Source organism: Pomacea canaliculata, linkage group LG1 (genome assembly GCF_003073045.1).
Source record: "Pomacea canaliculata isolate SZHN2017 linkage group LG1, ASM307304v1, whole genome shotgun sequence".
Lineage (NCBI taxonomy): Eukaryota > Metazoa > Mollusca > Gastropoda > Architaenioglossa > Ampullariidae > Pomacea > Pomacea canaliculata.
The window spans coordinates 29,742,984-29,753,161 of record NC_037590.1 but is presented as its reverse complement, the minus strand read 5'-3'; the positions used below and the strand labels follow the sequence as shown (position 1 = coordinate 29,753,161).

At 35.6% G+C, this 10,178-nt stretch overlaps 1 protein-coding gene across 2 annotated transcripts; it reads left to right on the top strand.

The window, feature by feature from the left end:
* Nucleotides 1–403: 403 nt before the first annotated feature.
* On the top strand, nt 404–10,090 carry LOC112562534 (heterogeneous nuclear ribonucleoprotein F-like). 2 transcript variants are annotated; one of them, XM_025235825.1, is made up of 10 exons: nt 404–542; nt 1,918–2,002; nt 3,006–3,161; nt 3,974–4,114; nt 5,976–6,114; nt 6,986–7,206; nt 7,724–7,944; nt 8,288–8,423; nt 8,704–9,018; nt 9,152–10,090. In XM_025235825.1, the coding sequence occupies exons 2-10, from the start codon at nt 1,921–1,923 to the stop codon at nt 9,247–9,249; spliced, it is 1,509 nt and encodes a 502-aa protein (XP_025091610.1). In that variant the 5' UTR covers nt 404–542; nt 1,918–1,920; the 3' UTR covers nt 9,250–10,090. The 2 variants fall into 2 exon arrangements, with proteins under 2 accessions (XP_025091610.1, XP_025091618.1); XM_025235833.1 differs by having other exon boundaries at nt 437–502.
* The last annotated feature ends 88 nt before the right edge of the window (nt 10,091–10,178 follow it).

Sequence of the window (10,178 nt, the reverse complement as noted above, 5' to 3'; positions counted from 1 at the left end):
TCTTTGCCCATGTTAAGGAATCTGAAATCGTTTAACTCGTAGAATACACGATAATGAATCAACGCTACAAGCGTAGACACGCACAAAACCTCACCCTAACCCATGCCCTAACCTAGCTCCGACTAGCGCTCCGCAGTAAGAAAGCTGCTAAATGCTGGTTAGATGTTGCTATAGGTCACCGTCCTTGACGAAATAACCTCATTTTTAGTTAAAATGGTTGATTTAAAAAAAAAACTAGTTTATTTTCATCCTATATTTTTTACTATTGCCATTGATTATATGTATATTTAAAATAGACATTAAGAATCACGGGAACGTAAAGGGCTTAGCCTTTATATGCCAATATTTCTCTTTTTGCAAAGTTTCAATAGATTATTGTAGAATATATTTTGTGTGGCGTACATAATAATGACTTAAAGCAATTTCTTTTTAAAGATAATAGTTCTCCCATAAGGCAATAGTTATACTGCGCCATTTTAGCTTCCGGTTCCGAAAAAACGAGGTATCTTTAACATAAAAAGCGCACTTGATGATTGCTTATTGTGAGTGTAACAATGCAACTTTGCAAATATTTTTGTGCTTATGAAATGAATTAATCGACAGTTATTGTTTTATATGACGTTACCTTGTGAGTGTGCTAGGGTTTGTAAATAACCAGCGCATGTTTAGTCTGCAAGTTGTTGGTTGGACTTGTTATTAGCTTTGTCCGGTAGTAGTAATAGTGTATCTCGCAAAATGTCCTTTGAAGTGCCCTTATGGTAAAAGAATACTATTTATTTTGACCTTAATTATTTCTGTTTTTTTATGCCCAATGCCCACCCAGTAGCGTTGATGGTTTCTCCTCGACTATATTATAAGCTTTAAAAGCTCTGTGATCACTGTTTCTTGAAGTTCTAAGTATGAGGATCTGTATATATTTTGACAGATGTCTTTTCACCTAGCTGCATATTTTTTTAATGTAGCGTAAGAAATGTAAAGTAAGTTTATATATATATATACATGACTTCACGTGGTATAGAAAAAGTATATAATTGCGGGATGTACTGCATGCACTGGAATGCTTTAATTGCAAAGGTGTCATACACAGGAGCATGAAGTCTAACCACGTTTTAAAATCAGCTAGCTGACAGGTGTGTCGCACAGGCCTCTGCAGCTTTCTCCACAGTCTTAGGGAACAGTCTATGACTACGCCAACATGCCTGCAGTCTAGAAATTCTTGAACAAAATCATTCTACAAGCCTAATAATCTTACTAAAAGAATTCAGCTATTTTTCAGTGATTCTTAAACTAACTCCATACAGCTGTGAACACATCCATATCGTTGGTCGGTGGCCTCCTATAAAGCTAGTATCGATGTTTTTAATGTGTAAGTGATCATTGTTAGACTAAAAAAGGAGAAAAACACTTGTCCCCATACTTTCTCGATTCAGTTATTATTTTTATATGGCAACTGCTCAGAAGGAATAACGTGCAACATCCGCTACGCGCCTACTCACAATTGTAAACATTTGTAAACAACAGTGTCGGAATGGTTATTGAGGAAATAGAAAAGGTTTATATAGCGTGAAAGTATGGGGGAGAGTTTATAAAGCCTTAATATAGTGTATAAATAAATATACAGTTTCTATTTCACGGATTTTCGGTTATTGTGGGTGGTTCTGGAACGCGTCTCCCGCTATAAACAAGGGATTACTGTATCAAGTTTTCTGTAGACTGCTGTAAAAAAAAATTTTCTTTTTTTTTGTAAAAACCTTGAGTTGCCCTTAAGGATAAGACGCCATACAAGCAACCTTTATTATTATTATTTATTATACATAAATTAGAAGAATTAAATTGTTTAAATTGATTAAAAGAAAATCCCTTCATTATTTTGTAGGGTTTTTATGGCTCATGACTTTATTTCATTTATTTGTGCAGATCATGGGTGAGGAAGGCTTTGTAGTGCGTTTAAGAGGTCTTCCCTGGTCAGCAACTCCAGAAGACGTGGAAAAGTTTTTTGATGGTGAAAATGTGTATTTTTGATGTACACTCTTATTGAGACTTATTTAAGATTAGCTATAGTTTTCAAATGTTATTAGTGTGTACAAAATCAGAACACCATCTATAAGGGTACTCAAGCTCAACACTGCGTCTGAGGTCAAATTATGTTACCCCATTATTCAAGATAAAACATTAATAAAATTTTGGATCCCAAAAGCACTAATGCTAAGGAGATTATGTACTTTTTATATGCAGCAATGTGCCTCATCATATCCTGGTACCAAAAATATTGCCAGCTAAACTGGTTAAAATACGAAATTAATCTCAAAAGTTGCAGAAAATAGGTTAACTATTTGATAAACTATTTGAATCCTTTAAGTGTTATTTAGAGGATTATTGGCTGCAGCATTTTATTTTCTAATGAATAAAAAAAGAAAAATTGGGTAAAGCTCAGTGCATGGTACTACTTCCCCAAATCTTGGCTAATCTTGTTTTTGAGATGTAATCCTACAAACATCACCATGCTCAGAAAGAAGTCAAAATCACTACATGCCTAATTAACAGTTGTTCCCAGATGTCCTATTGGCTAAGGCTTTCAAAGATAAATGCAATCATCCACTATCCTGATATCTGTTTTGTTAATGGCGTCATGATGGAGTTTTTTAAAAAATAAAAGAAGGTTGTATAGGTTTTATCTAGTTGTCTTTGTAAGTTATGACCCACCCACTTCACTTAAAAATTACAATTTCCTTTTTAACTTCGTTTGTAGCTTTAAGGCTAAACTTTCTTAGTCCAACAGAAAAGGAAGGATTCAATCTGGCACAGGGAGATCAGGATGCTTGTCAGGTTAGATGGAAGCAATTGGGAAAGAATAACCACTCAGGTCGCCAGCACAGCATATGCTCCTTACGTCCCTCTTTTGGGTTGAACTCTCCTGCTGTGTGCTAAAAGTTCGGCCTTTAAAACATTTTCTGCATATTTATCACTGGCCCCTTTTTAAATTGTTTGATTTCAACACTTTACAGGTTGTGAAATAAATGAAGGAGTAAATGGAGTCCATCTTACATATTCCCGAGAAGGACGCCCCAGCGGAGAAGCATTTGTTGAGTTTGTTTCAGAAGATGATGTACAGGCAGCACTAAAAAAAAATAAAGAACACTTAGGACAACGATATATTGAAGGTGGGTTTATTTACTCATAATCGGTGACATAAAATTTTGCTAAAGAGAGGGCAGACTTACAAAACAGTCCTTTTTAATGCTGTGTTGAAGATGCTGTTATGCAAGTGTAAATTAAATTGACAAATGTTGTAAAACTGCAATGTGGGCACATCGTTTGTTTTACCAAAAACTGTCCCTTCATGAGAGCTTCATATGTTTTGAATTCACAGCATAAAATATTTTGTTGCTTACCAACAGCTCTTAAAATGTACTCTTTTTTTTTTTTTTTTTTTTTTTTTTAAAAAGAAAGCATTCTTCAGAATGTCATCATAATTCACATTAGTGTTTTTATTTCTTTCCATTGCACATTAAATAAGCTGTTGTTATTACCAGTTTTCCTTTAACCCATTTATGCCAAATGTTGACATTTTTTTAATTTGTGCATGAAATTCATGAATGTGATTTATAGATATTTAAGGAACAAGAATTTGAAGAGAACAAATATTTATAATGTTCCAATAATGGAATATCAGGCATAAATGAGTTAAACCATTATTTCTGTTAATATTACCTAATTTTGTATTTACTTTTTTTGCTGCCTTATCTACTTTATTGCTGCTAAGAACTAGCACAATAATCACCATGTGCCATTTTGCCCACTTGATCTGTCAGAGCCATGGGGTGTGAATTATTTTAATCTTAACAGCAGATACAAGGAAGCGGAAAAATTCTGATTCCCTTTAGCAATGGCAAAGGAATTGGGAAGGTAGAATCTTGCTAGCAATGGGATAAAGTTGAAGGATAGACTAATGAGCCTTTCTGTTTGTTGGCAGTATTTCGGTCAAAGAAAGGTGAAATGGAGTGGGTCATCAAACGTGCTGGTTTGGACTCTCCCAACATGAGTGAAGCAGTTGTCAAATTACGTGGTCTTCCTTTTGGCTGTTCCAAAGAAGAGATTGCTCAGTTCTTTACAGGTATACTCCTTAAATAGCTGTGTTTTAAGTGAAATAGTATGATGTATAGCTGTGGTGAAAAAAATTTTCATTTTTCATTTTTATTAAAAATTAAAATTCAAGCAACATTGCTTCTTGTAGTTTTAAATATAATGTTAAAACATCAATTTTCGAGAAAAAGTGTCAGATTAATAAATTTAAATTTATATATATATAGTGATGTTTCTATCTGTGCATGTGCTTTTTATTTGTTTGTTTGTGTGAATAGGCATTGAGAAAATTATTTGCTGTGATGTAAATAAAACTTGTACATGTGTGTGTATGCGGGAGGGGGAGGAAATTTTAAAAGTTCAGCTCTTTTAAATGATTTTCCCTCCTGCTTTGTCAGATTCATAATACCATTAAATATACTCTTGAGTTTGCGTAGTATGATGTTTGTGAATATTAGACATTGAAAATAAAAGTTTAGATGTAAAGTTTGCATCAGAATTTGTTGAAGTAATTTGCAAAACTGAATTTTCTGACATACCAACAAAGGCAATTGAGAAAGAAATTATTGCATCCTTTAAAGCAATGAAAAGTAATAAAACAATTATCTACAGATTTTAGAAAATATGTTTTTTAAAAAGAGTATTAAGACTGTGTGGCAATTATTATGCTTAATTCAGTTTAAATTGTCCTTCCCCTTTTAATGCATCAGTATTCTAATCTTAAGATATTTTATATTGAGGGTGTTGAAAAAAGTTTAGTTAACAGATGCATTTTCACGTTTGTAATGTGTCTTTCAGATGCTATAAATATATTAAATACATCAAACATTTATTTTAAAAAATCCTGTGAAATTTTTTAGTTTGGACATTTGTCTACAAAGGGCTAAATAATATCAGTATTGAATACTCTAAAATTTCAAATAGTCTTCTCTGGAGCACAAGCAATAAAATCTGCAAAACGTTTTGCAACTATGATATTTCTTTTTTTAATGAAATTTTGGTTTTAGCATACACATAAGAGGGTCAGAATGTTGAAATATGGATTTAAAGAGGATGCAGAAGTGGTGTATCTTTATGTGAAAACCTGAGTTAAAGTCATTAAATCCACTCCATCTTATATCACTTAGTATATAGCCAGAACATTGTGTCAATAGACTTTATACAAGATTGTATTGCTGTTTCTTTGCCCTCTGAAGTGACAAGGAAAGAGTGTTGCAGAACCACATTTTTTAACCTATCGATGGAGTCTGTCACCCAAGCACTAAGAATTATAATCTTGTTATGCACTTTAATGTGTGTATATTTAGTCTTCTAAGAAGTCTAGAATCCTATGACTAAGTTGCAGATTAATCTATTAAAAGTAGCCATTAAAAAAAGTGAATGGTGAAGAATCAAAGAAACTAAGTCATATATTTTTTCCTCTACCTTATAGTGTTAGGTAAAAGCTTTTTAAATAATTTAGGGGCTTTAGTTTGGAAGTGAAGGTCAGTTGTTGCCCCAGTGCAAAAATGGAGGAATCAACACTACAGCTATGGAGACAAGGTAATTGCCATGGAGCTTTCCATGTTTTCCTGGAAAAAAACAACTTACCCTTGCTTCATAACAGTGGTCCTAGGAAATTATTTTGTGTCCCTTGGTTACTAATGGATATTGTTGAAAAGGCAACCCATGTCAGTTAACATAGCAGTGACAACCTGAACTTTAATCTATAAAAACAAGCCTTATAAATAGAAAAGAAAAGGTTGTTTCTGTAGTTACACAGAATTATATATGCATTAGGGGAAGACTTTAAAATGGGAGTTTGGATTTGATATGGATGCTGTACTTGCAGGCTGTCTACTTTAACCATTGGGTGCTGACTGTTTGACTCTGTTTGTTGGGTGGGTATGTAGGGTTCGAGATTGTACCCAATGGGATAATGCTACCAGAGGATCGGCTGGGGCGCAGCACAGGGGAGGCGTTTGTACAGTTCGCATCCCAGGAGATAGCAGAAAAGGCCCTGGGTAAACACAAGGAGCGCATAGGGCACAGGTGGGATGGCTGGGCCTGATGGGGCACAGAGCCGTACTTGTTGTTTCTTATTTGCTGCGGGGAGAGTGGTGGGTGTATGGGGGTGTGTGGGGGTCATAGGGGGTAGACAGCTACTTTTCTTTCTCTCCCCATTATTTATTGGTAATTATAAAACAAAAAAAACAAAAACGATGGTCTTATAACAAGCTGTTAGTGAACAGCCTCTTGAGTCAATTCCTCCTTGATCAGCTACATACATCTGTTCAGTATTCTAATGCCTTTGAAGAAACTAGAAACAAAACGAAGACAGGTACTGGTGACAACTTCAAAATTTGTGGTGCAACGTCTCTATGAACTTTCACAATGGTAAGGTGGACATAAAATGCTTGTGCTGACTGAATCTTTGAGCAGCTTTGTGGAAAGCATGTGATATCTGAACAACTTAAATATTAGTATAAAGAAAGAAAAGAGGCCTGTTGTATGAGAATTGGATGAAAGTGCTAGCCTTGTTGCTATGCTCTCTCACTTCTTTAGCTGACATTTTTGTGATTGTATATTTTGTGTTCAGAAGATGTGTGACGTCACATAGTTAATGTTACTGTTAATTTTTTCCTATTTTGTGTGCCATGTGCCCCTTTTATTATTATTTTTATTTGTGCTGTGAGGAGTCCACAGAAATTGATTTAATAATAGGAGAGGTTGTGTTGTGAGCTTTAGTTAGAGGGAGAGAAAGGCTTTTTTTTAAAAAAAAAAGTAGGGGATTGAATCAGTGGATTTGTTATCTATTTGTTATTTGTTATATTTTCTCTCCTTTTTCTTGCATTGCCAAAAATAGAGGTAGTGGCAGCATGATCTTAAAACGGTCATTGACTATCCCCATCAAATTTTTCAGGTACATAGAAATTTTCAAGAGCAGCATGTCAGAGGCTAATGCAGTGTTTGGTAATCAACGTGGTGGCTTCAGGCCTCCTATGGGTCCCGGCATGGGGATTGGTCGACCCAGCCCCTATGATCGCAATGACAGGTTTGGTGGTCCAATTGGACCTGGCATGGGAATGGGTGGCCCAATGGGTATGGGTTTCAACAGAGGTCGAGGAGGAAGAAATCTCAAAGGTAATCATAAAGTATAAAAAAATAGTTGTTACAAAATTGAGAAACTTATAAAAACTTGTTTTAAAGTTTGAATTTATGGATTTTAACTTTTTAGATTTGCTTATTGTTGGCATCATTTTTTAAAAAGAACTGTTACTTCATGAAACAAATCCTCTGGATCATTTCTTTGGTACAGCGATATACCTAAATGTGGGGTCTAAATAAAATGTTTAAAACTTATTACAAGGCGTTCTTTGTGTATTTAGTAAACCCATGGGCATTTGGCATCAAAAGCAAACAAAAGATTTTTATTTTTTAAACAGTAATTTATCATTTTTCATCAGTTCAGATCTGGTGGTCCTTTTCAGTACATTTACAAATCTGGCATACATTTTTGCAGTTTTGTGCATGCAGTTGTGTATGAATTTTAATTTTAAATGAGCTGCAACAGAATTGCCCTCTGGGACAAATAAAGTATTATTATTTTCTCCTTGCTATCTCATTTTGTAAAAAAAATTATGATCTGTTACTTTTCCAGGATATTATGATGACGAATTTGACGATTACAATATGGGATTTGGTGGAATGGGTTACATGGGCCAAAGGGGTCGTGGGGGAATGCGGCCACCTCGAGGTCGCATGATGATAGATGAACGACCACGCATGGGACATCCAGGAAGTCATTATATCAGCAAGACAGGCCACTCAGTTCATATGCGTGGTATGCCATTTCTTGCCATAGAGCAGGATGTCTTCGATGTAAGTAGAATTCTAGACAGTTTTCCCATTGTTTTCAGATTATTAAAAAATGGTTTTCATGAGTTTGAGTTACAGTCAGCCATAGTATTCATTGGGAGGGTTAGGGTTGTTTCTTGCATTAAAGATTTCTGCCACATGCCTTCTTCATTCTAGTACCAATAATTTTTAGACATCTCACCCTTACAATGCTTCTAAGCTCAAGCTGCATGTCATGTAAGTTTACTTAAGGTGCAGATTGAAGTTCTTTATTGAACACTATTTATTGTGAGTAATGTTATATATTTATAAACTTTCGGTCTACTGTTGGACAGTTTATTTTTTAAAGCGCTGATTTTTTTGGTAGTTCTTTGCACCAATCCAGCCAGTAAGGGTGGAGTTTGAATATGGCTCTGACGGTCGTCGTACGGGTGAGGCCAATGTGGATTTTGCTACTCACCAGGAAGCCTTAGAAGCCATGAAGAAACACCGATCGAACATGCGTGAGTTGTCACATTACAGTTATCAACTCAAGCCTCAAAATACCTTGAATCTAGACTTTCAACCCCCTTCCCCCTTCCCTCTTCCCGAAGTGGGAAGGCAGCTTCCAGAATACAGCAATGTCTCATGGTCCAGTATCAGACAACACCAGATTTGCATATTTTGACATAAAATACACATTGTGTGATGCACAAAAGTGATGATAAAAGTTATGATAAATGTATTCTGTAGCAATAATTTTTAAAAATCCTTAGTACTCTAATCTTTACTTTTTCCTCTCAGAGCATCGATACATTGAATTATTCCTGAATTCCACACCAACTCGTGGAGGTTCTGACATGGGAAACTATGGCAGCGACATGGGTGGTGGATTTAGCAGTGGCAACATGGGTGGTGGAAGTGGCAGTTTTGGTGGTGGAGGAGGCTATGGAGCTAGCAGCAACAGTGGCGGTGGTTATGGAATGGGAAGTGGTGCTGGTGGAGGCTATGGCAACCAAGGGGGTTTCAACGGGGGTCAGTTCAGCAGCAACAGCAGTGGCAGTGGTGGAGGCTATGGAATGGGTGGCAGTATGGGAAGTGGTGGAGGCTACGGCGGAGGCAAGTATCTCTATAGAACAATTTGTTTTAATTTTTTAATTTCTGACCTTAAGAGTTGTGACATTTCATTTCTTGGAAATTGCAGGATTTTGTGATATGTGCAAAGTGGGTTGAAATGTTATTTCTGTTACAGGGATGAATAATAGCTACATGGATGGTGGTGGCTACGGTGGAAATTTAACAAGTAACACCATGGGCAGCATGGCCAACCCTAATTACACTGCTTTCTAGTTCTTGATACCAGGATGCATCCAGCTCACAAAATGACACTTTTCTTTGACGTACTAAATAAACTTATTGAGGGTCATGACATATTTTCCTTCGGGGTGATTTATTCTGTTCCTGTGCGAACAAAAATCAGATTGCAAGAGTCTTACAGCCATTTTTTTTTTTTTTTTTTTTATTATTCTTCAGAATTATATTTCCCATATTTTTTACACTTAGGAATTCCAGTAATTTGTGGTAAAACAGCCATTTATTATTGCCTCTTAATTTACAGTGCAGGAAATAGTAATAAATCATCCAGACCCTAATGCTTATGTCATGTGAAAATGAATATAGAAGCATGGTGGCATGTTTTGTCTCCGTTTTGAGACATCCTAGTGGGGTTTTTTGTGTGCATAAGAGGTCCATTTTTTGTTATGTATTTATTTTTTATTTAGTTTGGGAACTAGATGACATGAATCATGATGTAATGGACAAAGCTCAAAAGTATAAACACACTTGTTAGATCAAGTGGACTTTAGTAGTATTTTGTCCTTTCATATATCAAGAAATTGATAGCATGTGTTCAGAAAGTTTGTGCAGAAATTACACAGCTATGAACTCTGAATGATGTTGACGTCGCATAAAGCATTTTCATGTTCATTGATATCAGCTGCCATTGTAAGCTACTAACCTGGCTGTTCATCAGATTATTCATCAGGGTGTAAAGTCACTTTTTATATTGCAGTTGACTTGATCGAGTGCATGAGTGTGTGTATTTGGATTCCTTCACTTTCAGACAAGATTTTTATCCGTGAAAACCATGATGACACTTAAGCTCTTGTTCATTAAAATGTTTGTGCGATCAGTTTGTTTTCGCTTTTGTGTGCTGAGCAGAAAAGGTAGTTGCTTATGTGATACAACACTGATCATTTACACATTTTGAGAACTCTAAA

What these genes read in the sequence shown, in the direction of transcription:
- LOC112562534 (XM_025235825.1), top strand. Translation starts at nt 1,921, where the DNA reads ATGGGTGAGGAAGGCTTTGTAGTGCGTTTAAGAGGTCTTCCCTGGTCA. An exon ending in GATTGCTCAGTTCTTTACAG is followed by an intron (nt 4,115 to 5,975) that starts GTATACTCCTTA and finishes GTGGGTATGTAG; the next exon opens with GGTTCGAGATTGTACCCAAT. An exon ending in GAAACACCGATCGAACATGC is followed by an intron (nt 8,424 to 8,703) that starts GTGAGTTGTCAC and finishes TTTTCCTCTCAG; the next exon opens with AGCATCGATACATTGAATTA.